This window comes from Aythya fuligula, chromosome 30 (genome assembly GCF_009819795.1).
Source record: "Aythya fuligula isolate bAytFul2 chromosome 30, bAytFul2.pri, whole genome shotgun sequence".
Classification (NCBI taxonomy): Eukaryota; Metazoa; Chordata; class Aves; order Anseriformes; family Anatidae; genus Aythya; species Aythya fuligula.
The window spans coordinates 103,889-131,060 of NC_045588.1; the positions used below are offsets into that span (position 1 = coordinate 103,889).

The following is a 27,172-nucleotide window of genomic DNA, read 5'->3' on the forward strand; positions in this document are numbered from 1 at the left end:
ACAGTGCCGGCTGTCCCATGGGCTACCCCACCACCGTGACAAGCGTGCCGTGGCAGTGCCGGGTGTCCCCATCCCCTTGCCCATCCCTGTCCTCCCCCCCCATGCACGTCCCCACGAGGCCCCCCCCACGTCCCCTCTCCCCTCCCCAGCCCCATGCCAGAGCACTAGGATGGGGCAGGCACCAGCAGCCCCCGCTGTGGGGATTATTTGGGGATTATTGCTCCCGGCTGGTTTTTGTCTTGCACCGTGCCACGGCCACCGGCACCACGGGGGCAGTCGGTGGTGTCACCTGGCGGTTGTTGTCTGCTGGCCACCGCCAGCCCCCACTCTTGAAGCTTTATTCCCGCAGGAGAAACAGGGCCAGGTTTGTTTTAAATAATAATAATTAAAAAAAAAAAAAAAAGAAAATATACAGCAGTCACTTCTTCCCCCACCACGAGGTCGGTCCTGCGGCAAAGCAGGGCAGGGCCAGGCCACGGAGGGGGGATTTGGGCCAGTGCAACAGTGCAGGATGGGGGAAAAGGAGGGGAGGGGTCCCTGGAGCCCCCGTTGTCACCCCAGCTTGGGGACAGTAGCAGGGACAAGCCTGGGGCGAGTGGGAAAGTGCCACGGGGCTGAGCCCTGGCCGGGGAAGCGGCCATGGAAGAGGGGATCGGGGGGGCCCTGGGGCACGGAGGCAGTGCCGGGGCATCACCCGGGGGGGCTCCTGGGCTCCTTCAGTGCCATCTGGGCTCACGTGTGGGACGTGGAGGAGGCTCGGGCTGGGCTTGGGCGGTGCCGCAGGCTCTTCTCATCCTCCTGGGGAGAGAGGGGACGCGTGGGGGACACCGGGATGGGGACACGGCGCAGCACCCATCAGCTCCCAGCTGGGGAGCTCTGCCCCCTGTAACCCCCTCCACGCACACCTTTGGGGGCCTCCGGACCGCAGGACACCCCATTCTGGGGGTGCTCCAGAACTGGGGCCAGGGTCTGCCCCATGCTACTCCCTCCGTGCAGGGGGTTGGGGCACCCCTGGGAGCCCCCAGGCTCTGAGGGGCCTCATTTTGGAGGGTCCCTGTGGTCGGGGAGCACTCACAGCCTCCAAAGCGCCAGCTCCGGGCCACTCGGTTGGGGCAAACGCTTCCTCCTCGCCCCGCGTCAGCTCCGGCCCCTCGTCCTCGTACTCGGTGAGGTAGTCGGACTCCTCTGGGGAGAGAAAGAGGGGAGGGGGCTCGGGGTCAGGCCCTGAGCCCGGATCAGACCCCCAGCCATGCAGCCTGTCCCCCGCTCACCGTCCGCGTAGCCGTCCGATGGGTAGGGCTTGGCGGGCTCGATGCGCGAGATGATCTCTGCCAGGTCCGTGAAGCCGGCGCTGGGGCACGTGAGCACCTACGGGGCAGGGGGGGAAGGTGTCTGAGATGTGCCCCCAACCACGAGAGGGACGAGGATGGAGGACGTGGGATGGGTAAGGCGGTGGAAGGGCAGGTCCCGTGCAGCCCCTGCCACCTGCGGACCCCGCGGCCACCCCCTGCTCACGTCCATGCGTTTGCTCTCGTAGAAGTCGGCCGAGCGCCGGTCCTTCACCATTTTCTCGATGATGTCGCCCCGGCTCCAACCGTCGAAGACCACCTTGCCGTGCTGGTACCCCACGTCCTGTGGGGAGAGCGACCGCAGCCCGTTCGTGGCCTGGGCACCCCGAATGATGGCATGGGGCACCCCACAGGATGGCCCAGGATCCCAGCTGATGGCTAGGACATCCCAACCGATGGCACGGGACACCCAATTGATGGCTGGGGCACCCAACCGATGGTCAGGGCATCCCAAATGGTAGCCAAGAAACCCTAAACAATGACCTGGGGACCCTGAATGATGAGCCTGGTACCTCAAATGATGGCCAAGATGCTGCAATTGATGGCCCGGGCACCCTGAATGATAGCTTGGGCAACCCCAGATGATGGTCCAGTGACCCCATTAATGGCCAGGGCACCCAACTAATGGCTCGGACACTCAACTGAAGGCAAAGACATCCCAACCAGTTGCTGGGGAACCCCAGAAATAACCGAGATGTCTCAAATGATGGCCTGGGGTATGCTGTTAATGACTAGGAGACCCAATCAATGACCAGGACACCCCAACTGATGGGCCAAAGCACCCCTAAATGGTGGCTGGGATGCACCGCAGAGGGTGGCTGAAGAACCCCAACCGATGACTTTGAGGCACCCTGTTGATAGCCCAGGCCACCCCCTCAGGCTCTCCATCCCCGACTCACGTAGATCTCGTCGAACTTGCCGAAATCCATGGTCTTGAAGCGGTCGATGGGGGGGCGGATGTACTCACAGTACGAGCTGGACTTCACCACCTCCAGCTGCCGCACGCACGACACGTAGGCCAACCGCGACTGGATCTCGGCCATGTCGGGCACCTGCGAGGACAGGGAGCTCAGCACCCCGCCTGCACCGTCCCCACTGCTGTCCCCACATCCCTCACGCTGCTCCTCACCTTGACTTTCTCAGCCCAGGGGTTGAGGCGTTTCCAGAGCAGCCACCAGCCCGACAGGCTGTCCCCGTAGTTGCACAGGTCCGTCTCGTCCTGGCTGCCCACATCGATGGCGATCACCGTCTTGGCACCCATGTTGCGGGCGATGTCAGCTGCAGGGTGGGAAAAGACAAAGCTGGGTCGGCAGCACCCTGGTTTTCCCCGGTCCGAGCCCACCACGAGAGGCGGTGGCACAAGCGGAGCAGGGCGAGGGATCGGTCCCGGCCACGGGCTGGATGGCAAAGCCATGCTGAGGGCTCGTGGGGGGGATGAGGAATGTCCCGTGGGTGCTGGATTTGGGGGTAGGAGCCCCGTGGCATGATGTGCCAGTGGGGAGCAGAGCAGCGTTGTGACCTGCTGCGTGTGTAAAGGTGACAGGAGGCTGCAGGCAAGGTGCGGCGTCCACGGAGGGATGAGAAGCGTGGAGGGACCCCCAGGAGGGCACCCGGTGCCAAGGACACCAGGATACGATGCAGGGCAGATGGAGACAGCTGGAATATGGAGGGAGATGGAGATGTCCCAGGAGGACACCTGGTACTGTGGACATCAAGAAATGAGGTTACAACAGGGAGGAAGGTGACTTGCATGTCAAGGAGGACGGAGATGCTCCAGGAGGGCAAAAAACATCCAGAAACAATGGCTCAGGGTGGCTGAAGTTGGTTTGTGCATGAAGGAGCACAAAGATGTCCCAGGAGGGCAGCCAGTACCAAAGACACCAAAAGGTGTAGGATGGAGGGAGGTGGCTCGCAGAGTATGTCGGTGTCCTGGGAGGGCACCTGGTGCCAAAGACACCAAGAGATGGTAACAGATAGATCGAGCTGTCCTGCATGGGAAGGACGACGGAGATGCCCAGGGAGGGCATCTAGTGCTGAGAACACGAGGATGAGAGGCTGATGCGAGATGGATGGAGGTGGTTGGCAGGTGAAGGAGCATGCAGATGCTCTGGGAGGGCACCACGTGCCAAGGATGCCAAGAGATGACACACGATGAAGGGAGACGGCCTGCAGGTGAAGAAGGATGGAGATGCCCTGGGAAGGCACGCGGTGCTGAGGACATCAGGAGAGGAGGACGCAGGTTGGATGAAAGGGGTTGGCAGGAGAAGGAGTGTGAAGATGCTCTGGGAAGGCACCCAGTGCTGAGGACACCCAGAGGTGATGCAAGACAGAGGGACATTTTTTGTACATGAAGAGTGAAGATGACCTGGGATCACCTTGGTGCTGAGGACACCCAGAGCTGACAACACTGTGTGAATTTTTGTACGTGAAGGAGGATGAAGATGCCCCAAGAGGACACCCAACACCAAGAATGATGCAAGATGAAGGGACACGTCTGGGATTTGAAGAAACACGAAGATGCCCTTGGAAGCCACCTGGTGCTGAGGACACCAAGAGACGACACAAGACAGATGGACGGCTTTTTATGGGAAGTAGGATGAAGATGCCGAGAGGGCGCCCGATGCCGAAGACACCAAGAATCAACGCAAAACCATGCGAGACGGCCCAGATCCAGCCTCAACGGTGGATCGAAGACCCCTGAAGACCCATCCCTTGGTGGGCACACGGCTCCCACCCAACCGCCCGCCACCGGGACCGGACCTGGAGCCGCGTCGGCTGTGGCGGGCGGTGGCGGTGATGCTGGTGGGGCGCTACTTGCCTGGCAGGTTGTTGATGTAACCACCGTCCATCAGCAAGTTGCCGTCCTTGGGGTCGCAGAGTGGCGGTAGGTACCCAGAAAGGGTCATGCTGGCTCGCACGTACCGCCAGAGCGAGCCTGCGCCGGCGGGGAACAAACGCAGTGAGCACGGCCCGCCCCACGCCTGCCTGAGCCCCCCGGGGGGCTGCCCCTCGCCCCTGCCCTTGCCCGGGGACGTCTGCACCCCATGGGGGTCCGGTGGGCACCCATGGGTGGCAGAGGCACCCACCGGGGCGGCACGCACCCTGACTGGCCGTTTACAAAGCCTAGAATGGCTCCACCTGGGATGGGATGTGGGGTTGTTTTGTGTGTTTTTTTTTTTATTTTTGGGTGGGGAAAGGGGGTGTTTTTGGGGGGCCGGTAGCCCCAGCGAGGGAGATGCTGACCTGGGACATTGTTAACATAGCAGCCGTCCACGAGCCAGTGGCTGTCCTTGGGGTCGCAGAGCGGAGGCAGGTAGGGGGTATAGGATGCACTGGCTCGGACGTAGCGCCAAACGCTGCCTGCCGGAGGGAGAGGACACGGTCATGGTCCTGGGGGCACGGGACAAGCACGAGCCCCCGGCAGCAGGTGACCGAGGCTGCTGGCACCGGTGGGGTGTTTTTAGTCCCAAGAGCGAGCCACGCTGGGGAAAACACCTCGGCCACACTGGGATGGGGAAGGACAGAGGGTTAGGGGTGGTGAGTGGGAATTAGTTGGCGTTAGAGGCCAGAGGAGCAGGTGGAGCAAGAGCCAGGCTGTCTACAAACCACCGCGTGCGCCCCATGGACGGCTCAATGTCCCAGGTGAGCTCCAGCACCAGGCAAGGATGAGGGGCAGCCACCACGTTATCCCCACCACCGCCACCGCATGGTCCCCATCACAACGTCCCCATCACCACCACCACCACGACCCCACCAGCAGGTTGTCCCCACCATCACCTTGTCCCCACCACCACCACCACATCCCCAGAACATCACGTTGTCCCGCCACCATCGCGTTGTCCCCACCATCGTCACATTGTCCCCACCACCACCACCACCTCGTTGTCCCCAGCGGGACAGCCCCACACCCCCATGCTGTGAGTGAGGGTTACTGGGGTTAGTGGTGAGCAGATACGTTAGAGGGGACGTGCACACTCAGGGGGGGCAGCTCCACACCCCAATTCTGCTGCCAACCCCATCAAGGACGTGGCGCATAGCTCAGGGGAGCTGAGTTTTGCTGGTTACCAGCATTGTGTGGCCTTGGGACACCACCACTGCCCGGGCTCTGAGCCCTTTGCTTGCCAGGTGGCACCGTTTTTGGGGTGCTGGTAAGGAGGGTGCCCACACGGGGAGACACGGTGGTGCCAGAGAGCATCCCCAGTTCCCTGGGGAGCTCTTACCGTCCGTGTGCACCCGCATGGCCGAGGCCGTGATGTCAGTCGTGACGTTGAAGTAGGGAAGCCAAAGGTCCTGTGGGGATAAGACGAGGTGGGTGACATCGTGGGGACGGTGGCGGTGGGGCGGGGACCCAGCTGGGACCCCCTGTGGGTGGGTGCAGCCCTGGGAAGGGCCGCGGGGCGCACCTCGATCTGCTTGTCCTGGAAAACCTTGTTGATGCTGGCGTTGAAGGCTGAGCCCGAAAACATGGAGGTGATGGGGTAGGTGAGATCCAGGACGGTCTCGAACACCGAATTCATGCACTGGAGGCGGAGGTAGGGGAGGAAGGAGGAGGAGGAGAAAGAGGAGGAAAAGAAAGGAGAAAAAAAGGAAAGGAAAAGGGAAAAAGAGGAGAAGGAGGAGGAGAGAAGGAGAAATAAAAGAAAGGAGAAAATAAAAGAAAGGAGAAAATATAAGGAGGGCGAAAAAGAGGAAGAAGAAAAGGAAGAGGAACAGGAAGAGGACAGGAAGGTGCTTTAGAAACACCCTGGCCACGGCTGGCCCCAGGCAGGCAGGGCGCTGCGCTGCTGTCCACCCAAAACGGTGATGGGGAGGGCTGGGTGCGTGCCCCCACCCCGCTTCGCCAGGCTCCCACCTTGGCCCACTCGCGCGCCCGCTGCTTGGTGCGCACGGCGCTGCGCTCCTCGGCGTACAGCGCCCCGATGAAGGAGCCGATGGAGGTGCCTCCAACCATGTCGATGGGGATCCCCGCCTCCTCCATCGACTTGATCACCCCGATGTGGGAGCAGCCCCTGGCCGAGGGGAAGCAGACGGAGGAGAGGAGGTGGGGAACAATAAGGAGGGGGAATGGGAGCGGTCTCTGGAGCGGGACACCCCTCCCCACCCCAGCGCAGCACCCACCTGGCTCCGCCGCCCCCCAGGACAAGGGCAATGGTGTTACCGGTGAGCACCCGCGCCAGGCGGGAGAAGTCGCTGTGCCGATCGGCGCTCTTCTCAAACACCTTCTCGTACATCTCCCGCTGGGGACAGGGAACAAGGGGTGACGATGGCAGCAGAGCGCAGGGGACACCCGGGGCTGGGGGGCGCACGGCGGTGGCTCCTTACCAGCTTGGCAGGGCTGCGACGGGAGAAGACGCGTCGGGGACACTTGATGTGCAGGTGGCCCGAGCACCAGCTCCGCATGTTGAGCCACTCGACGGTGCGGGACGGGCTGGGGCCGTCCTCGCGGTGCAGGAGGATGAGCTGCTTCAGCGCGCGCACCGCCGTGTTCTCCAGCATCTGCTCCAGCTGCAGAGGACATCAGCGGCACGGCGCTGCGTTGTCCCTGCCGGGCACCCCCTGCCACCCACCCCTCACCTCTCCCAGCGCCGGCTCCTGGTCGCCCAAGCCTACGATGAGGATGCAGTCGGCCTGGCGGATGCAGCGCACGGTCCACGGCGTCAGGGTGCAGTCGGTTTGGTAGAGCACGATGCGGTGGATGTCTTCCTGCTGCGCCAGCCAGCCCGACAGGCGGTACTCCTGGATGCTGCCGGGACGGAGGGGTCAGACGCGGCACGGCGCTGGGTCGCCGGCGATGTCCCTCCTGCCGGGAGTTACCTGTCGAGCGCCGAAGAGCCGAGTCGAGCGCGGATGATGTCGCTGGTGAGGAGCAGCGTGGGACCTGGGAGAGGTAGGACCGTGGTCACTGCGATGTCGTGTGGCCACGGTCGTCACCAAGACGCAGTCACCAGCACTGCATGGTCAACACCATGCCGTGGGGTCCCAATCACCACCAAGCCATGGTCACCACCACACCACGGGCTTCCAGCACCCTCCCATGGCCATTGGCATGCCACGGAGCTGTGGTCACCACTGTGCCATGGTCACTGCTACACCATGGGGCTGCCGTCAATGTCATATCGTGGCCTGGGGCCACCAGCACACCATGGTCACCTCCATGCCATGGCCACCACTGTGCCACGACTGCAGCACTCACCGATGGCGTTAAGGGCGTGCTTGAGCTCCAGCGTGAAGGCGGCCGTGGGCACGTCGTCGCACACCGGCAGCACCGCCACCGTTGACAGGTTGCTGGTAGGGTTGGTGGGCTCCGAGCTGGAGGCCATGCCCAAACCAGAGCCTGCATGACGAGGAGATGCGGTGGCAGCAGGAGGACAGTGTGACAGGGCAGGGGACACTTTCTGGACTCTGCCCCGATGACAGCCACTGGCTCCAGAAAGGTGCACCCCTTGTCACCTTGTCCCCGCTGCCCTTCATCCCTTTGGGACTCACCTGCAAAGGGGCCGCGGAGCTGCTGGAGGTTTCCCAAGATCTTCTGGCTCAGGAGGTGGATGAGACGGGTGACAACCTGTGGGACAAGGAAGGGGACAACCATCAGAGCTGGTGGAGCTCCCTGAGCCAGAGACACATCAACACCCCGGAGCAGGACCAGAACCAGCAGCCCACGTGCTTTTTTGGGTGCTACCACCACCAAGACCCATCCTTGGGGACCTCAGTGAAGAACACCCCTTTAGGACACCAGCCTTTTTCCCCTGCCAGCTCTCATCACTGCCTTAATTCCTTAATTGAAGATGATTTTAATGGGTGTCAGAACCACCAGTTGGGATACTGGGACATGCTTCTTCCCCTGTAAGGACCAGCAGATCCTGGCATAGGGGTCTCCCCATGGACACCAGCACCAGCATCTCTCCAACCTCTCAAATCCCACAAAATGTTGAGGTTGGTGAGGTTTCAAGGCTTCTCCTGAGGCACTCCTCTGCCATACTCGTGCTGATCCCTTCTCCATTTTGGGTTTGGACAGAGAGGATCCATCCCATCTGATCCATCTTCCCATGGGGGTACGGTTGGGACCCCCCCCAGCATAACCCACTGGCAGGATTTTGGGGATACCTGGGGGTACCGACGCTTGATGTTGTTCAAGGTGCCCTCGGGCAGCTTAGCCAGCTCCGTGTCCCGGACCGCGTGGACCGTGGTGGCACGGGGCTGCCGGGTGAGGGCTTCCACCTGGAGAAGACGACGTGTAGCTGAGACGGGGAGCCGCGAGGTACCGCGCGTCCCGGCGCCAGCACGGGTCTCACCACGCCGATGAGGTCCCCGCGGCCGTACTCCCCGATCAGCTCCTTCTTGCCGCTGCCCTTCTGGATGACGGAGCGGAGGCGCCCGTTGAGCGCGATGTAGGTGCAGTCCGACTTGTCGCCCTGCCTGGGGACGCCACCAAAGGGACGTCACCCCCGTGCCAAGGGGGTCCCCACCGAGCCGAGGTGGGGGGCACCCACCTGTAGAGCGCCCGGCCGGCCTCCACCGCCATCCAGTCGATGGCGAAGTCCATCTGGCGCACGAAGGGCGACATGCGGGCGGCCACGGTGTGGGCCACGCTCAGCACCACGCTGGGCTGCTCCCGCATGATCCTACGGACCGACAGCAGCTGGGGGACACGGTGGCGGCCCCAAGAGATGCCACCACCGCAGATGCTGAGCTGTGCTCGGCCCAGAACCCCCCTTCCAGCACCAAAACGCCTTCGTTGGTGCTCGGGACTCACTCGTAGAAGTCCGATTTGGAGATCTTGAGGAAGGTGCAGTCGCGGTTGGCCTTGATGGTGAAGATGAGGGGCTCGCCGGTGAGCACGGCCAGCTGCCCCACCATCTCGCCGGGCTGCGTCAGGAAGAGGCAGACGTCCTCCGCCTTGTCGATCATCCTCTGGTACACGTGCAGGCAGCCCCACAGCACGAAGTGGAGGCTCACGTCCTGCCGAAACGCTGCCCCGTCACCGGGACCCTGCCTCGATCACCCCCCAGGGAACACGGGGACCCCACCGGCAACGCTTGGGGTTTCTTCTGCTCCTCTTCACTACGGGGTTTTGCACCCTCAGCAGCTCTGGGGATGGTTCCTGCCCCCCCCCAAACCCATAGGGCAGGCACCCCATGCAAATACGCGGTAGGGAGAGCAAGATGTCACATCAGCCCCGCAAAACCCAGACCTACCTGGTCCCCTTGACGGGCAATGACCGTCCCGGCTTTCGCATGGTGGAGCAGAACGCGATTGTTGAGCAGAGAAGGGTCCTGGGTGGAAGAAGGATTTCACCTGAAGTGATAGGGACCACCAGAAAGCCAAAGGAAAACTACCACAAAGTGATTGGGACCGCCACGAGACCGCAGGGGCCTGTCACGAGGTGATGGGGACCCACCGGGAGGTGATGGGGACCCACCACGAGGCCACGCAGCCCCAAAACCCGCTGATGGGGAGCACCACGAGGCGACGGGGAAGCACCAGGAGGCCAAGATCTCCCTCTGCGCTCTCACCTCCACCTTCATCAGCTTGACCAGCTCCCGCTTGGCAGCCTCGAAGATGGCGCCGGTCTGGCGGCCCTGGTAGGGCCCGAAAGGCCAGTCCCCGCCGGCCGCGTCGTCCTCGCAGGAGTGGTAGCGGTAGACGCCCGACGGCTGCTCCTCCACCGTCACCGACTTGCGCTCCTTGGGCTCGTGCGAGACGGACTGAGGGGGGCGAGGGACGGGTCCGGCACCGCTCTGGGTCGAGGGTGAAGCGGATTTTGGGGTGGGGGGGGGGACGCGGCGGGCCACGGCCTTACCCGGGAGAAGGCGGCCATGGCGCCGGTGCTGTCCTCCTGCAGCGACACCGAGATGCGGCCGCGCTCGTAGGCCATGTCGAAGTCGGAGCGGGGACACTTCTGGATGCCTGCGCCCCGCCGGGGGGGGACAGGGTGGTCACTGGGGGGGGGGGGCACTGGGACACCGAGCTGGGAGCACTGGGGGGGATTGTGAGGCCGGAGCGGGGCGTGCCTGAGGCTGGGAAGGGGGGGATGATACACGGCCAGGTGGGCTGCAACAACACTGGGGGGGCTGCATGAGCCCAGAGGGGGACATAGGACCCGTGGGGAGGCTTCAGGACCCGTGCAGGAGGTGCATAATCCTCAGGGGGGGCTGTATGATCCTTGGGGAGGTTGCACAGTCCTTGGGGGGGTTGCGTGACCCTTGGGGTGGCTGCACGACCCCTGGGGTGGTTGCAGGAGCCCAGAGCGGGACGCACGACCCCAAGGAGGTGACTCACAACCCCAAGGCCCCCCCCCTTTCTTTCCTCCAGCCCCCGACCCACCGGAGATATCCACTGGCATGGAGATGCAGCGGCTCAGCAGCGGCGGCGCGGGGGCATCCAGGGCTCCGGCTTTCAGCGGCTCGACTGCGGGACGAGACGGCCGTGAGCGGCCTCCTGCTGGGGCTTGGGGGGGCCGGGAGGGTTAGGGGGGGGTCTGTTCGCCCCATCCCGGCCCCTACCCAGCTCCGTTTGCCTTTCCCTGCCCTCTTCGGCAGCGCTGAGCCCCCGCTTGCTGTGGCGCACGGGGCTGGTGCGGGTGGCGTGGCCGGGCTGCGGGAAGAGGCGCAGCGGCTGCATCTCCTGCAAGGGGGACGTGTCAGCAGCGCAAGGACGAGGGGGCGTCCCCCTTTTTTGGGGGGGGATCCAGAGAAAAAAAACATTTTCCAGGAGGCTCCCCCCCCCACATGCTCACATGGCTGAAAAGCTCGTTGGTCAGTCCCAAGTAATTGTGCAGCGCCAGGAAGGTGACGCGCTGCAAGCGCACCATGATGATCTGCGGGGACCAGAAGGCGTCAGCGCCCCTCGCCCACCCCTGGGGACATCCCCCAAAGTGTCCCCTCCCCGGGGACAGGCTCACCTGCACCACCCGCACCAAGCTTTCGGGGTATTTCTCGAAGACGGCTGAGAAGGCTTCGACCGGCAGCCGCAGCACCGTGGAGTCCTCCGCCGCCCGCGCGCACACCGTCCGGTACGGCCGCTGGTGGCCCTAGGGGACAGCCAGCAGTGGCAGTGTCACTGCCAGGACGGCGAGACACCCCCCTCCCTGGCTCGGGGAAGGGCATGGAGGGACAGCTTGCAGCCACGGTCGGGGTGGTGGGGTTGGGGGACGGCCACACTTGGTCCGGGAGAGGTTTGGGGACAGCCACGGTCGGGCTTGGCGAGGCTGGGGACAGCCACCATCAAGTTGAGGGGACCTGGGGACAGCCCTGATTGAGGGGGAAGGTCTGGGGCCAGCTTTAGGGCCGGTACCGTGATGACATCGAGGATGCTGAGCAGGCTGTGCACGCTGTCTCCGGGGAACACCTCCTTCATCACCGTCTCCTTTCCGTCCTACACAGCACAAACCCCCCCGCTCTTTACAGCCCTGTCCCCGCAGCATCCCCAGCCTGTCCCCAGCCTGTCCCCAGCCCCGTCCCCGCACCGGCTCGGTCAGGAGCAGCTCCAGCTTGCCATCCTGCAGCACGTAGATGCTGGTGTCGGGCTGACCGGGTCGGAAGACGTAATCCCCTTGCTGACACTGCTGGAAAACCATGTGCTTGCAGAGCTCCAGGAACAGCGGCTTCTCAAAGTGTCCCAGCACCCTGCGAGGACGGGGACCAGCAGGTGACCCCGAGCCCGACGGGCACCACACCAAAAGGCCCCCCCGGCCCCCCATCAGCTCCTCTCCACATCCCCTGGTGCTGAGAGCATCCTCCGAACGCCCCCAGGCCATAAAAAGGCTTTGGGGTGGGGGTGGTGGGGTCGGATCCCGAACCCCGAGGTGGATCCCGAGCCTCACCGGACGTTTTTGAGCATGTAGAGCACCTCGGAGGGGAGGTGGGAATTGGCCACGTCGAATTCGGTCAGGTCGGCTTCCAGCACGGAGGGGGGGGGCTCCTTCAGCTGCAGCGTGGGCAGCTCCTTCTGGATGCGCAGGAACCTGCGGGGACAGCGAGGGGACAGCGAGGTGACACCGGGCTCTGCCACCCGCCCGCCCGCCCGCCCCCGGTGGCGCCTCACTTTTTGGCGATGTTGAGCATTTTGAGCTTCTTCTTCATGCGGGGCCGCGAGGTGCTGGAGATGGTGGTGTCCACCAGGGAGGAGGTGGACTGGGAGACCTGGCGGGGACCCAGAGGGGATGTCACCCCCGCCGGTGACACCGGGGAGATGCCACCCCCCCCGCTGCCACCCCCCGAGCGTCACCTTGCGCATGATCTTGCGCCCGTAGAACAGCACCTTGTCCCTCTTTCGGAAGCGGTATTTGGGTGTCCCCTGCGCCGGGACCTCTGGGCAGCAGGAAGGGGACAGGTTAAGGGGGGCACGGCCCTGTCACCCCGCCACCGTCACCTCCCCTCTGCGCTTCGTGGAGGAAACTGAGGCACAGGGGCCCCAGGGCCACCGCGCTGTTGTCACCCGGTGTCACTCACTCTTAAGGCGCAGCCGCCGGACCAGCACCACGATGGCAGCGGCCACCAGGACGGCGAAGAGGCTGAGGCCGAGCATCACCCCCAGAACCTGCGGGGGGACACGGGGTCCCCGTGAGGCCCCCAGACCTCCCCATTGCACGGGGACGAGGGCGTGGGGTGACCGATGGCACTGCCACCCCGGTGACACGCATGGGGTGGGGGAGAGGTGCTTGGTGGTGGTGGGGACCAGGATGGGGCCCCAAGGGGTGTGGGGACAAGAATTTGTCCTCCAAGGGGCTGAGCAGCGTCGGGGGCCAGGACGGCGTCCCTAAAGGCCTGGGGACAAGTTTGAGTCCCCTTGGGGGTGTCCTTGGGCCAGGACACTGTCCCTTGTGACACGGGGACAAGTTTGTGGCCCTTCAGATGAGCTCAGCAGTTCTGGGGACTGGGATGCTGTCCCTAGGGCACATGGGGACAATTCCTCTCCCCTGGGGCACAGGGACAAGTTTGTGCCCCCCCGGGGGTGCTCAGCAGCACCAGGGCCCAACCGCTTGGTGTCCCCTGGGGCACGGGGACAGGTTTGTCACCTTCATTTCCCTTAATGGGGAACGCCGCCCCTTGGGGCACAGGGACGGGGATGTTGGGGATGTCGGGGCGCTGGGGGGCAGGATTTGGGGACCGGGACGTTGTCCCCAAGGGCGGGGGGACGAGTTGGTGGCACTCACCGCCCCGGTGGAGAGCTGCTCGTCGGCGAACAGCCTGGGCAGCACGGCCGTCAGGGACGCGTCCTGCGGGGACAGGAGGCTGAGCCCCATGGGGGGGACACCCCAGGGGTGGAGGGGACACCCCGGGGGATGGGGGGGGACACGGACACCGTCACCCCATCCAGCGGCGGTGGCTTTCCCTACCTCCGCCTCCTCCTGCGGCTCCGACTCGCCCTGCCCCATGGCTGCCGCGGGGCTCTGCCCATGCAGAAAGCTGCCAAAAAAGGGGGGAAAACGGGACAAAATAATTCAGGGACAGGTAAGTGGGGCCGACGTCCCCAAATGGGGCGATTCCGCCCCGATTAAATGCACGGGGAGGGTCTGGGGTATCCCCAGGGTGTCCCCGTGGTGCTGGGTGGCACAGAGGGGCCGGGTGAGGACTTCTGTGTCCCTTTGGGGTCTTTGGTGTCCCTTTAGGGTCTCTGGCGTCCCTCTGGGGACTTTGGCTTCCCTTTTGGGGTCTTTGTTGTCCCTTTGGGGACTTTGATGTCCCTTCTCCCCCCGGGGAGAGGAAGCTGTGGCAGGAAGCGTGGGGCGTTGCGACAGCCCCCGACGCCATGCCGAGGCCACCGCTGGTCCCCGCTGTCACCCGTCGGCCCGGGTGCCACCCCAAGGGGACAGTGCCCCCCCCCCCCACGGCGTCCCCCGTCCTTCCCAAGGACGCCCGGGGAGGTGGCGGTGGCCTCGGCAGCCACGGGGACGTCACCGGGGGCTGGCACCGGCCACCCCCTGCCACCGCCACCACGGGTGGGGACAGCGGGGGCCAGGACCCCCCCCGGGGGTGACAACTGCCCCCCCCATGGCTTCTGCCCCCCCCCCTAAGGCCAGTGTTGCCCCCCCACCGAAGACAAAACGCTCCCAGCATGGCCCCCCCCAGGCCAGCATTGCCCCACTCCCCCCCCGGGCTGATATTACCCCCCCCGGGCTGATCTTACCCCCACACACCCTTTAACACCCCCCCAAGGTGAAAATCCCCCCCCCACCCCCCAGCTAACACCACCCCCACCCCCAGCCCCCATATTGACACCATTGCCCCCCCCACACCCGTATTTCCCCCCCCAGGGACCTAACATTACCCCCCCCCCCCATGCATTATTGCCCCCTCCCCAGGCCAAAATTGCCCCCCCCGAGTTATTGCCCCCCCCCCGGGGGGGCATTGCCTCCTCCCAACCCCCCCCCGGCCGGCACCACCTCCTCCCCTCCCCCTCCCCAGCGATAAATCCCCCCCCGGCCGTACCGGGGGAGCCCCCTCCATCCCCCCCCGCCCCCGTTACCGCCCCCCTCCCCCCCCGGGGGGGCTCCGCGCTCACCGCCCGCCGGTCGCCGCCTCCCGCCCCGCTCCGGCCTCGGCGGCGGCCCCCGCGGGGTCATGGCTCCTTTAAGGCCGCCCGCCCTCCCCGCCTGACGTCACGGAGGGGGCGGGGAGCGTCCCGGGGGCGGCGCCATCTTGGGAAGGTCCGCGGGGAGACAGCGGGGAGCCCATTGGTGGGGAGTGCGGGCGCCATCTTGGGTGTGGCACGAGAGTGGCAGTGTTATCGCGGGGCGCCATCTTGGGAGTGGCAGGAGGGGGGCGATGCTATCGCGGGGCGGTCGGGCCCCGGCGCCATCTTGGGAGTGGCGCCCCCAGGGAGGGCGGGGGCACCTCTGGCCTCGTCCCCAGCAGCACCCCAGGGTGGGGGCACCCCAGGGTGGGGGCACCCAGCCCCTGCCCCCAGGGCTGCCCTGGGGTTCCAGCACCCCCCCAGGTCCCAGCTGCCCCCCCCAGCCCCCCCAGGTGCCAACTGCCCCCCCCCAGCCCCAGCAGCCCCCCCACTGCCCCCCCCCCCCCTCCCCCAAGCAAAGGGCACCCATAGGTGCTGGGGCAGGGTCCCACAGAGCACAGAGGCGCCGCTGTCCCCGGGTGCTTTATTCACCCCCTACAGCACCCAGAAGCCGCCCTGAGCACCGCCATCGCCACCGGGTCGCGATTTGGGATGAATTCAGCCTTTTTTCGAGCCGTGCCTGGAGCTGGCAGGCCCCTGGCCCTGCTCCAGCGGGGAGCAGCTGCTGGGCCGCTTACAAAACCTGCCCTTGACCCGGCCGGCGCCGCGTAAACAAGCTGCGGGTGCCAAAAACGCAGCCCCAGGGACACGAGGAGGCCGTGAGCTGGGGCACGGGGACACGGCGTGGCTCCTGGCCCTCTGCTCGGAGCTGGGAAGGGGGCTCCTGGGGCCCTCTGGGCCTGAACGGTGCCCCAAAACGGTTAACGGGGAGGTGAGGACAGGGATAAGTCCCCAAGGGGTGCTGGGCTCCAGGACGTGGCCCCAAACAGGAGCCTGATGGTGCTGAGGGGCTGCAGGGCTCAGGACTAAGAGCAGGGACACGTCCCCAACGTCACCAAGGGGCTGCAGGGCTCAGGGACAAATGCCTCACCATGAGGCTTAGGGACAAACCCCCAGAAATGTCCTTTATGCAGCCAAAGGGAAGCTGGGATGAGAACAAAGCCCCCAGGGCAGCCAAAGGGCTGCGAGGTTTTGGGATAAAGCCCAAGGACTTGTCCCAAAACGTGGCCAAGGGGCAGCTGGGCTTGGTGCCAAGAGCAGGGAGAAGTCCACGACACAGCCCAGGGGCTGCAGGGCTCCAGGCTGAGCCCCCGAATTACAGCTGAGGGGCTGCAAGCGAGCCCCTGAGTTGCTGCTGGCCTCCAGTTGGGGACTGGGAGCGCAGAGGCACGGCCTCTGCCAAAAATAAAACGGGATGAGCATCCGTCTGGTCTCCCCGTCACCTGTGGGGTGTCCGTGGGCACGCGGGCGCCGTCGATCCCTGCTCCTTTGGGGGCTGCTGTTGAGCCCCCAGTCGGTAAAAGCAGACGGTAAAATAAATAAAAGGGCTCGTGGCCGCTGGGAGCACAAAGTGCTGCGAGTCCCTGGGAGCCGCCCTCAGTTCACCAGCATCGTGTTGTCCTGCAGAGGAGCCCTGCGGGTGAACGGGGGGAAAATTGGGTTAATTGGGAGGAGAAAGCTTCAAATAGAGGCAGCTGCAGCAAAAGCGATGCCCCAACACCCCAGAAACAAGTGGCAAACGCAGCCACGAGGTTAAGAATGGGCACTGGGGAAGGAACACGGACCATAAACCCACTGAGGGGCCCGCTGAGGACATTTTGGGGCACAAAAAGCCAGAGGTTGGCACCGAGACACAGCTCGAAGCAACCCAACGAGGCTGGAACTCACAACCCTTGCACCACCGGGCACGGAACCAGCCGAACGCGAGCTCTAAATCCTCCTCCCCCAGCACGGTGGAGGGCTGGGGGTGGAGAGGGGGGGGCTGCAGAGCCCTCCCTGCGCTCACCGTTCGCAGCAGCAGAAGACGGAGCAGGACGGGGCGCTGCCGCGGCGGTACTTGCCCGACTTGGGGCTGTCCTTGCACTCGGCGATGTAGGCGTGGAGCTGGGACACGGGCGTTTCGCCCTCGCACTGGTGCTGCAGGGGTGGGAGAGGGGAGATGAAGCCCTCCGGCCTCGGGTGTTGGCTCCCAGCCCCAGCACAGCCACCCCGGGAAAAGGGAAAAAAGCCTGGAAGCTTCGCTGGGGTTCGGCCTCACCTTTATGGTCTCGTAGGAGCCGGTGATGAGGGCGATGAAGAGGCTGAGGACCATGTAGATGAAGAGGCTGATGAAGGTGTAGAGGTAGATCTGGCTGAAGAGCCACACCAGGTAGCTGTTCTGCTGCATCTCGGCGAAGGTGACGAACATGTCGTCCCCGTTGATGAGGGAGAAGAGGCACTCGGACACCATGGAGAGGGAGCGGAACTGGGGCGGGAAGGGACAGGGAGCTGCCGGACACATCGAGCCACCTCCTCACCCCCCATCCCCTCCGCTATCAGCCTGGAATCTCCAAAAAAAACCACAGCCACGCAGCTCAACACCCCAACGCTGCTGCTCCATCAGGTGCCTCGTCTAACCCAGCCCCACGCCCTTCTCTCCGGAAATCAGGGCGGGGAATCGCCCCCGGAGGTGGGTGAAGCCCACCCGAGCCCATCTCAGCTCAGCCTGGAGCAGCACCTTGACGTGGTAGGGTCCCAGCACGATCCAGCCGCAGAAGCAGTAGCCCAGGTAGATGACGGCCACGCAGCAGCAGAAGCGGATGACGTTGGGGAGGGCCACCCGCAGCGTCACGATGAGAATCTGGGGGTGGAAAAAACCCACGGGGATCTAACTCCGTCCTCTGGAGGACGTCAGAAGTCTGCCAGGAGGGGAAGGGGACCCACAAGGTGGGCTAACGGGGACAATTCCCACAAGAGTAGCAGCGAGGGATGAAGTTCAGGCACTCGATGTGACTCCAAGGCGTCCGGCAGAGCAGGACAAGGAGCCCGGGGCCACACGCAGCAGCCACAGGATGGGCCCAGCCCCACCGAGTGCCTCTGTGCTCAGGGTCAGCCCTGAAAATCGCCCCCTCGGGTCACGGGCCATCTCTCCGGAGCCACTCACGTTGTACTTCTGGAAGAAGGTGAGGTAGCGAATGACTCCGACCCAGACCAGCAGCGTGGAGGTGCCCAGGAGGATGCTGCAGACGTCGTAGCCAGCAAAGTTCTGCAGGGATGGAGGTGAGACTGAGCCTAACGGGCCCCCAGCACCGGCCACGAGCTGGGACAGCGGCAGGACAGGACCCTGCCTGTCCCTTTGTCCCCCCGGTGCCCCCCTACCTTGGACTCGATGCCGATCTTCATGATGGTTCCCAGCACGGTGAGGACGTCGCTGATGACGAGCAGGATGTACCAGCCGTTGAGGAACTCCATGCGGTCCGACAGGCACACGCTCTGGCCGTAGCGGCGCTGGAAGAACCGGCTGAATTCCTGCGTGGGGAGGAGAAACCGGGTCCTCAGGGTGCAGCGCCGCGCTTCTGCCCGCTCCTCAGCACCCAGGTGGGAGCTGGGGCTTTGTTTGAGCATTCTCATGCAAGCAGGGTGTCTTTAAGACGCCCTGTTTTTGAAAAAACATCTTTTTTTTGTTGAGAAAACATCTTGGAGGCAGCTCCAGCCACCCCCAGGGCTTACACGGGGGATGATGGCCACGCTTAGAGCTGCTTCCCGGCGCCCCGGCACTCACGTGCTGCAGCAGCAGGCCCCGGATGATGGAGCGAGCGCAGAGGATGAAGGAGAGGGAGCAGACCAGGATCACCACCACGTCGAAGAAGAGCCGAAACGAGTTGTCACCTGAGTGGGGACACGCAGGGGATCTCATCAGCGAGGGGCGGGGGGGACACCGGGATCGCGGCGTGCCGGGGGCTGCTGCCACCACCCCTACCCCTGCCGAAAATGCTGGGATCTTTGCACTCCTTGATGTCAGCCCGGTTGTCGAGGCGGATTTTCACCCGGCCGCTGTGCGCCTTGTTGTCAAACGTGATCTGGGAACGGGGGGGGGGGACAGACGGGGACTGCTGGAACCGGCAGCCCCCCGCGCCCACCCCCAGCCCCCTCGCCGAGCACTCACGGTGATGGTGAAGGTGTAGCAGTCCGGGATCTCGTTGTTGATGATGGTCTGGATGTTGATGGCCTTCAGCTTGAACTGGATGGTGACGTTGATGAGCCTAAGGGAGGGGACGGGCTGTAATGGCCCCGTACCGACCCCAAAAACCCAGCTCCAAGGCAAGGAGCTGTCCCGCTGGGGGTGTGACCTCTTTGGGAGCACCAAAAGGGCTGTGCAGGACCAAACCACAGCCCCAGCATCGGCGAATTTGACTTCCAGGGTGCCACATCTCCCAGCACCAGCCCTGGGATCCCTCTGCCTGGCACCAACCCCGGCACAGAACGGGGGAGCGGGGTCAGGGCCAGGACCTGGCGGTGCCAAAAAGCTGCCCAGGGGCCACCAAAACATCACCGAAGGCTGGGAGAGTTTCGGGGAGGGAAAGCAACCCTCGCTGCCTGCGTTGCAGGACCGAAGAGGTGCCTCGGGGCCAACAGAGCCGGAAAGCAGCTGCCTCTTGTGCAACCACCCCGGTTTCACATCTCCCTCAGCTCAAGGGCTGAGTTTCTGTCCGTCTCGTGACCGTTTTTAAAACCACCGGGTGCTTTTCCATCCCGGCAGCGAGCCCGGAACCCGTGAGGCAGGAGGAATTGCCTGCACCGGGGATGATGCCCCCGGCACGCGGCGGGGAAGGTGACGGCGATTACTTGTGGAATTTGAGGGTGAAGTTCTTGTAGCTGCGGTCCAGCTCCGGGGGCAGCGGATGCGTGTCCTCGGGGTCCACTCCCAGGCAGTCTGCAGGGAGGGAGGAGCGCCTTCAGGGAAGCCCGAAGACCCCTGCAGACCCCTCGGTCCCTCTCAAATCCAGCGCACGGAGCCAAAAAAACAACAAAATCCACCCCCAGCAGTCCCCAGACCCCTCCCTGGGACCCCGAGGTCCCAGCTGTCCCCACCACGCACCGGTGACGATCTTGGGGTCGATGTTGAAGGTGTCGTTGGCGGGGTCGATGCGCCCTTTGCGGTAGTACTGCTGGCACAGCATGAGGGCCGACTGGTTCCCCCCGCTCTCCCCTCGCACGTAGGCGTAGCGGCCGATGGTCTCGTTGGGGATGGCCAGGTACTGGTGAGGGAGACGCCCTCAGGGGCTGCCCATGGCCCTGAGCACCTCCGTGGCCCCCCCTGGGCACAGTTCTCACCTTCTCCACGGTGTAAAACACGTGGTCGTAGAGGTCGCGCTGGGTGTAGACGGCATAGGAGTCGCCGGCGCCGTCCACGTAGTCCTTGAGGAAGAGGTGCTTGAAGGTGACGGTGTTCTCCTCCTTGAACGTCACCACCATCTGGTTGCTGAGCCCGAAGAGGATGAGCTGAGGGACACAGGGGACTGGGATCAACCCCCCAGCCCCGGCAGCTCCATAAAACGGGTCCGAAACGCAGCCCGGAGCACTCAGGGGAAGGAAAACGCCATCACCCTGAGCTCGAGGTCTCCAGGGAGCCAAGGGCCAGCTCCCTGCGCCCCATCTCCCCCTGATTTCCCCAAAACCGGTGCTCCACGGGGACCCACACATGCCAAAAACCCTAAAGAACCTGCGCTGGCAGAGGGGACGGAGATCTCCCATCGGTGTTTTCCCTGCCTGCGCACTCCAAACCTTGCCCCGCCCCGGTAATTACCTCGCGTTCATCAAGACGAGCTAATTACAGCCGTGTTTACCACTGCACGAGGAGCAGGGGGAGGCCTGGGCTGGCCCTGGGTGACCCCGGGGGTCATACGGTGGCTGCTTCCTCCCAGCCTTGTGACCGCAGCCCGGTGCCTTTGGCCCTTTCTGTGCCCGTGCCACCGCTCTTCCCTTTCTCTTCCCCTTTTGTGGGGAACCCCGGGTGTCCCCAAACGTGTCACCCCCCCCTCCAAGCCCCGAGCTCCCCCAGGTGTATCCACCCCCCCAGAACCCCCTATGATGTCCCCACGCCCCCCCAGTCCATCCCCTCCATCCCCACCCCCACCGCCCGCCTTTTGGGGTCCCCTCCATGCCCAGAGCCCCCCCCACGTCCCCACGGTGCCACCGTGTCCCCTACGGCCCCCTCCCTGCTGTCCCCATGGCCTTGAGCCCCCCCCGGGTGCCCCCCCCCACCTGCACCGTGACCAGCAGGATCTTGGCCAGCTGCAGCCCCAGCTTCACGGGCCGCCTGCCCCGTGCCCGGTACTTGTCGCAGGGGCTCATGAAGAAGTACTTCAGGCGGCGCCGCAGCTCTTCCTCCTCCTCCTCCTCCTCCTCCTCCTCCGCCGCCGCCACCGGGGCCTCCGTCGCGCCGTAACCGGGCCCGCGGCTCAGCAGCCGCTCAGTCTCTGCGGGAAACGGGCCGGTAACGGTAAGGGGCCGGTAACGGTGACGGGAGGGCCCCACCGGGCCCACCGCCCAGGCCCAGGCCCCGGTCCCGGTCCCGGTCCCAGCCCCGGTCCCCGCTCACCAGACGCGGCCGCCATGGCACCGCCTCACCGCGGCTTCAGCCGCCCGCCTCACGTGACCGGAAGCCGGCGGCCCCGCCCCGCCGCCGCTCTGCGCTCATTGGTCCCGCCCACCCGTTGCCACGCGCCCCGTGGCCCCGCCCACCCGTTGCTACGCGCCCAGTGGCCCCGCCCACCCGTTGCTATGCGCCCCGTGGCACCGCCCACCCGTTGCCAAGCACGCCGCATCCGCCTCGCCGTTGCTATGGACGCCGTGGCCCCGCCCACCCGTTGCTACGCCCGCCGGTGGCGCGGGGCATTGTGGGAAGGACTGGCTGCCTCCGCCCCGCCCCCTGAGCCGTGCCCGCTGGGTGACCCCTGGGGTGACCTCTGACCTGGCCTTGACCCCGGCGTCCTGCACGTGTCCGTGCTGGGGACACGATGGGGACACGATGGGGTCATGATGGGGTCATGATGGGGTCACACTGGGGACACGATGCGGAAATGCTGGGGACATACTGGGAATGTGATGGGGAGATGTTGGGGACACATTGGGGACATGTTGGGGACACGCTGGGGACATGCTGGGGACACAGTGGGGACACCTGGCACAGGGTGGCGTCCCCACGCAGGGTGACACCCCGAGCCCCAGGGGACCTCCCCGTCACCCCCACGTCCCCCACCCCGACCCCGTGCCGCCACCACCACGCCGCCGTCCCCGCCGTGCCACCGTTTATTCCCTGCTGGTGGAGCGGGGGGGACACGGCCACCGCCTGGGGTGTCCCCGTGTCCCCCTGTCCCCCCGTCCCCGCTCCTCAGGCCTCCTCCGGCAGCGGCTCCAGCCTCAGCCAGAGCCCGTCCTCGGCGCGGAGGATCAGCTCGGTCTTGCGGCGCACCGGCCTCGCCGGGTCCGGCCTCACGGCGAAGCGAGCCAGCGTCAGCGCCGCCACCACGCGCAGCTCGGCCATGGCGAAGCTCTGCCCGATGCAGTTCCTGCCACCGCGTCCCCCCCGGGGGGTGTCACCGTCGGGCTCGGCACCCCGGGAGCTGGCGGGTGGCACTCGGGGACGGCCGCGTCCCCACCGTGACTTACCTGGGCCCGGCGGAGAAGGGGATGAAGGCCAACGGGGACCGGCCCTGGCTGTTCTCCGGGCTGAAGCGCAGCGGGTTGTAGACCTGGGGTGACGAGGGACGCTGGCACGCCGTGGGGACACTGGTGACAGGGACATCCCGCAGCCCCACAGCCCTGCCAGCGGTTGCTCTACCTGGGGCTCAGGCCAGATTTCGGGGTTGTGGTGGGTCCCGTAGATGCTCATCAGGCAGATGACCCCTGGTGGGACGGACACGGGGACGCCTTACGGACCGGGGAGCGGAGGGACGGGGACGTTGGGGACGTTGGGGACGCCTCGGGGCTTACCCTTGGGGATGACGCGCCCGTCACGCATGGCGATGTCCTCGGTGCAGCGCCGGGACACGGCGGTGACCGGGGGGTGCAGGCGGAGGCTCTCCTTGATGCACATGGTGGTGAAGGGCAGGCGGGACAGGTCGTCCCTGGGGGGTGGGGGGGTGCAGGACAGTGACACCGGGGGTCCCCGAGCCGGGTGGCCGAGGGGACGATGGCACCGCGGGGGGGGGTCTCTCACCACTCGATCTCCGCCACGTCCCTGCCCTTGAGGAGCTCGCGGGCCTCCTGGCGGCACCGCTCCTGGTAGTGGGGGTGGTGGGCCAGGTTGTAGAGCAGCCAGGCCAGGCCGCTGGCCGTCGTGTCGTGCCCTGTCGGGGACAAGGAGGGGGTGAGGGGACATCCAAGTGTCCCCGTGTCCCCCCCGATGGCACCCTGTGGCCTCCCTCACCCTCGAACATGAAGGTGTCAGCCTCGGCCGAGATGTCCTCGTCCGACAGGGTGTTGCCGTCCTCGTCCTGCAAGGGTGAGGGTGGAGGCTGAGGGTCTCCCCGTGCCCACCATGGCCACCGGTGACATCCCGTGGCCACAAGAACGTGTCCGGCCTTTCCCATGGCCACCGCCATCCCCTTATAGTGGCCAACCCTTCCCAGGGCCACCACGATCCCCTTGGCCACCGTCATCCCGCTATGGCCACCACCGCATGGCCAGTCCTCCCCGTGGCTACCACCATCCTACTGGGCACCACGGCTCCTTGGCCGTCTCCCCGTGGCCACCACACTACCCCCAACCCTCCCCACGACCCCAGCGCCCCCGTCCCCGTCCCAAACCTTCGTCAGCAGCAGGAGGTCGATGAAGTCCATGCTCCTTCCCTGGTGGCTCTCCAGCCAGGCCTGGTGGCCGAGGCGGTTGAGGGCTCGGCGCCGGCGCTGCACCACGTCGGCGGTGAAGTCGTGCACCGTGGCGCAGGCGCGGGCGAAGCGGCGCCCGTCGGCCGAGAGGCGGTAGAGCCACGAGGGGTGATGGAGCAGCCGGTGGTGGCGCCGCACCACCAGGGTGCTGAGCTCCAGGATGGCCTCGATGTACTCACTGGGATGCCTGCGGGATGATGGTGGGGACTGCTGGGGACACAGCCACCAGCGTTTTGGGGGGGAAACACCAAAGGGACGGTGCCGGGGAGGTGGCACCTCGCTGGGGACAGGGCTGATGGGTGTCCAGGGAGGGATGTGATGGGGTCGGGGGGGGTCCTTGGCGTGGGGACGGGGCCGCACTCACTCCTGGCAGCGGCTGTCGTGGCTGAAGATGCATTTCTGGAGGCTGTCGAGGGTGAGGAGGCTGAGGTGCTCCAGCACGTTCAGCTCCGCCGCGCCCCCCGCCGCCTCCGCCGCCGCCCGCCACTTGGCCTGAGGGCAGGGGGTGACGGTCAGGGGGTGGGGGGGTGGGATGGGGACAGGAGGCAGGGGTTGGGTGAGGGGAAGGGTCAGGGACCGGAGTCTGGGTGAGGATTTGGGTGAGGATCCAGGGTCTGGGTGAGGATTTGGGTCAGGAACCAGGGTCTGGGTGCGGATTTGGGTCAGGATCCAGGGTCTGGGTGCGAATTTGGGTAAGGAATCAGGGTCTGGGTGAGGATTTGGGTGGGGACACAGGGTCTGGGTGAGGATTTGGGTCAGGAGCGGGGGTCTGGGTGCAGGTCGGGGTGCCGGGGGTCCGTGCTCACGTGCATGATGTGGGTGCTGCTGTTGAAGATGCTGACGTAGGACTTGAGGATGTCGAAGTGGAAGGCGGGCGTCAGCAGGCGCCGGTGCCGGGCCCATTTGTCCCCGTGGCTCAGCAGCAGCCCGTCCCCTGCGCGAGGCTCCCTGTGCCATCTGTGGGGCACCCATGGGTGCTGCCCTCCCCACCCCCACCCAGGGACCCCACTCACCCAGCCAGGGCTTGAGGAAGCCGTAGAAGAGTTTGTCCTTGGGAGCAACGAAGGCTGCAAGAGAGGGGAACGAGGACATCCAGCGGGGAGGGGTGGCACTGGGGGTGGCACCAGGTCCCCTTGGGGGCTTGAAAGGGGCTTGGGGTTCCTGAGGAGCGGGGATCCCCCCCCCCTTGTGCACCCACGGGGGGGTGTCGCCACCACGGGGTGGGTATTTGGGCACAACCAGGCCAATTTTGACAATTTGGAATGGGGACCCTTGGGGACGGGTTGGTGGCCACCACGGGTGCCTGGGCACAGCTGGGTCACCAAATCAGCCCCAGGTGACACCTTTGGGTGACTCCGGGGACCTTCCAGGACAGGTCGGTGGCCACCACGGGATGAGCATTTTGGGTTGCCCATGGCTCACACCTTCGGGCAGACCCCGGTGTTGGTTTGTGGCCACCAGAGGATGGCACGGCCGGGCCACCCGCAGGTGACACCTCTGGGTGTCCCTGGGGACCCTCCGGGACAGCTTGGTGACCCCCGTGTCCCCCCACCACCACCTCCAGCGTCCCCCATCGTGGGCTACCTGAGGCCAGGAGCACGGGGCGCAGGGTGTCGGGGTGGAAGAGGCGGAGGACGGGCAGCCACGGGGACACCCACCAGAGGCAGCCGCGGCGGTAGCGTGCCACCAGCTGGTCCACGTCCTGCAGGCCTTCCTCCGTGTTCTTGCCCTGCGCCACGGGGCACCGCGGGCTCACCGACGGCTCTCTCCCTGCCGTCACCCCCCAAATGCCACCATCCTGCCCCTCCTGTCCCCCCCCCCGCCGTGGGTGTCACCACCTGGGACTTGCTGTCACCCCCAGGTGCAACCTCTCCATCCCTCCTGCCCCTGCCGTCACCCCAAGTGCCACCACCCTGCCCTGCTTCCCCCCCAAAAGCCACCCCCCTGTCCCCACTGTCCCCGTCCAGTTCCGCCGCCCTGTCCCTGCTGTCCCCACCGGGTGCCACCACCTCCTTCCTGCTCCCCCTAACCCCAAATGCCACCGCGCTGTCCCTGCAGCCCCTCCTGCCGTCCCCGTCCCCGTGTCCCCTCACCATCCCGGTGTGCCCCAGCAGCCAGTTGCGCCAGGGTGGCCGGGGGAAGCGGTGCAGGTGGTGACAAGTGGCTCGGAAGCGGGTGACAGCGGCCACCGCGCCCGGCAGCCACCCCAGCAGCAGGGCGAGCAGCAGGGCGCCCAGGGGACCCAGCACCCAGGCGGCCACCATGGTCCCCCCCTGGCTGGGGACGCACTTTGTCACCCGGAACGGGGACGGGGCGAAGGTTGGGCCGGGGGTGGGGACGCAGCACGGCGTTGTCACGTGTCCTGGTGTGTCCTGGTGTGTCCTGGTGTCACTGTGCCACCGTGTGTGTGCTGGTGGCATTGTCCCCTGACACGTCCTGGTGGCGTTGTCCCCTGACATGTCCTGGTGGCATTGTCCCCTCCATGCGTGTCCTGGTGGCTACATGCAGTGACACATGTCCTGGTGGCATTGTCCCCTGACAGGTCCTGGTGTCCTTGTCCCCCCCATGCGTTTCCTGGTGGCATCAGGCCCCGACACGTCCCGGTGGCACCGCCATGCCCTGACACGTCTGCTGGCAGCGTGTCCTGGCTGCTGGGCCACCCCTAGCACGCTGCAACCCTGCCACCGCACCCATGGGTGCCCTGGCCACCCACAGCATGGCGCAACGCTCCCACCGCACCCATGGGTGCTGGGGCAGCCTCAGCGTGGCACCCGTGGGTGCTGGGGCTGCTGGGCATGGGGAGCGGGGGCTCCCTGGCTGGGACCCAGTTTAACCAGTAGTGCAGGAGGTGGGGGAACTGGGCGGGGGTGGAAGGGGGCTGCAGAGTCGGTGCAGACATGCGTACACATATGTGCGCACACACACGCACACGCATGCACACGTGTGCCATCACGTGTGCAAACACCTCTGTGCACGCATGCATGTGGACACACGTGTACGCACGGTGCGTGTGCGCACTCCATGTGCACTCACACGTGAGCACGCACACGTATGTGCACACACACGTGTCTGCACCCCCCCAGGGACACTCCCACGCACACGCACACATGTGTGCACACGCACACACACGCAGGTCCCCTTCCCAGGCTCCACCACGCGCACACCACCTTGCACACGTGAGCCACCCACACAGCACACACGTGCCACATGCGGGTGCCACCCCCCGGTGCCCATGTGTCCCCCCCCCGGCCCCCAGCGGCCCCCGTGCCCTGGTGACACCCCCAGGCCTTGGGGACAAAGTCCGTGCCATGCATCGACCGGGGGCCGCGTCCTGCCCTGCGCCATGCTCCCCTGGCTCGTCGTGGCGCTCGGCCTCTGCGCCCGGCTTGGCACAGGTAGGGGGAGGCCCCGTGGCCGCGTGTCACCACGGACCACGGC

General features: G+C 65.6%; 3 protein-coding genes across 5 annotated transcripts; all 3 read right to left on the reverse strand.

The window, feature by feature from the left end:
• Positions 1 to 393: 393 nt before the first annotated feature.
• On the reverse strand, positions 394 to 14,884 carry PNPLA6 (patatin like phospholipase domain containing 6). Of its 3 annotated transcripts, none has more exons than XM_032204971.1 (36): positions 14,853 to 14,884; positions 13,687 to 13,756; positions 13,504 to 13,566; positions 12,800 to 12,887; positions 12,576 to 12,658; positions 12,393 to 12,490; positions 12,172 to 12,312; positions 11,815 to 11,974; positions 11,643 to 11,723; positions 11,251 to 11,379; positions 11,086 to 11,166; positions 10,853 to 10,973; positions 10,674 to 10,757; positions 10,150 to 10,256; positions 9,863 to 10,054; positions 9,545 to 9,622; positions 9,103 to 9,308; positions 8,840 to 8,971; positions 8,642 to 8,765; positions 8,454 to 8,567; positions 7,836 to 7,911; positions 7,543 to 7,683; positions 7,164 to 7,227; positions 6,924 to 7,092; positions 6,672 to 6,854; positions 6,468 to 6,586; positions 6,202 to 6,358; positions 5,753 to 5,869; positions 5,570 to 5,639; positions 4,168 to 4,284; positions 2,479 to 2,627; positions 2,249 to 2,401; positions 1,516 to 1,632; positions 1,272 to 1,368; positions 1,076 to 1,185; positions 394 to 798 (listed from the first exon to the last, which is right to left on the reverse strand). In XM_032204971.1, exons 2-36 carry the CDS (start codon positions 13,723 to 13,725, stop codon positions 733 to 735), a joined length of 4,026 nt encoding a protein of 1,341 aa, XP_032060862.1. In that variant the 5' UTR covers positions 13,726 to 13,756; positions 14,853 to 14,884; the 3' UTR covers positions 394 to 732. The 3 variants fall into 3 exon arrangements, with proteins under 3 accessions (XP_032060862.1, XP_032060863.1, XP_032060865.1); XM_032204972.1 differs by lacking the exon at positions 4,168 to 4,284 and adding an exon at positions 4,593 to 4,709; XM_032204974.1 differs by lacking the exon at positions 4,168 to 4,284.
• A 556-nt stretch (positions 14,885 to 15,440) lies between these two features.
• MCOLN1 (mucolipin 1) lies at positions 15,441 to 21,484 on the reverse strand. Its single transcript, XM_032204975.1, has 14 exons — positions 21,445 to 21,484; positions 21,108 to 21,322; positions 20,178 to 20,345; positions 19,942 to 20,101; positions 19,689 to 19,776; positions 19,009 to 19,105; positions 18,823 to 18,922; positions 18,625 to 18,731; positions 18,222 to 18,371; positions 18,007 to 18,108; positions 17,581 to 17,703; positions 17,122 to 17,328; positions 16,870 to 17,000; positions 15,441 to 16,497 (listed from the first exon to the last, which is right to left on the reverse strand). Exons 1-14 carry the CDS (start codon positions 21,458 to 21,460, stop codon positions 16,461 to 16,463), a joined length of 1,701 nt encoding a protein of 566 aa, XP_032060866.1. The 5' UTR covers positions 21,461 to 21,484; the 3' UTR covers positions 15,441 to 16,460.
• Positions 21,485 to 22,143: 659 nt separating this feature from the next.
• Positions 22,144 to 25,998, reverse strand: LOC116500076 (cytochrome P450 4F22). The gene is made up of 12 exons (XM_032204976.1): positions 25,828 to 25,998; positions 25,319 to 25,463; positions 24,748 to 24,801; positions 24,541 to 24,668; positions 24,099 to 24,226; positions 23,654 to 23,921; positions 23,275 to 23,341; positions 23,065 to 23,194; positions 22,839 to 22,972; positions 22,687 to 22,751; positions 22,515 to 22,597; positions 22,144 to 22,414 (listed from the first exon to the last, which is right to left on the reverse strand). Exons 1-12 carry the CDS (start codon positions 25,996 to 25,998, stop codon positions 22,237 to 22,239), a joined length of 1,551 nt encoding a protein of 516 aa, XP_032060867.1. The 3' UTR covers positions 22,144 to 22,236.
• Between the last annotated feature and the right edge of the window lie 1,174 nt (positions 25,999 to 27,172).

Excerpts from the sequence above, each read along its gene's own strand:
- LOC116500076 (XM_032204976.1), bottom strand. The coding sequence starts at position 25,998 with ATGGTGGCCGCCTGGGTGCTGGGTCCCCTGGGCGCCCTGCTGCTCGCC. Across the intron at positions 25,464-25,827 it reads TGCTGGGGCACACCGGGATG|GGCAAGAACACGGAGGAAGG; the intron begins GTGAGGGGACAC and ends CCCGTGGCGCAG. Across the intron at positions 22,598-22,686 it reads AAATCTGGCCTGAGCCCCAG|GTCTACAACCCGCTGCGCTT; the intron begins GTAGAGCAACCG and ends TCGTCACCCCAG.
- PNPLA6 (XM_032204971.1), bottom strand. The coding sequence starts at position 13,725 with ATGGGGCAGGGCGAGTCGGAGCCGCAGGAGGAGGCGGAG. Across the intron at positions 12,888-13,503 it reads AGCAGCTCTCCACCGGGGCG|GTTCTGGGGGTGATGCTCGG; the intron begins GTGAGTGCCACC and ends GTCCCCCCGCAG. Across the intron at positions 6,587-6,671 it reads GTCGCAGCCCTGCCAAGCTG|CGGGAGATGTACGAGAAGGT; the intron begins GTAAGGAGCCAC and ends CCCTGTCCCCAG.
- MCOLN1 (XM_032204975.1), bottom strand. Across the intron at positions 19,777-19,941 it reads CGACCCCAAGATCGTCACCG|ACTGCCTGGGAGTGGACCCC; the intron begins GTGCGTGGTGGG and ends CCCTCCCTGCAG. Across the intron at positions 18,109-18,221 it reads AGATCGGCATCGAGTCCAAG|AACTTTGCTGGCTACGACGT; the intron begins GTAGGGGGGCAC and ends CCATCCCTGCAG.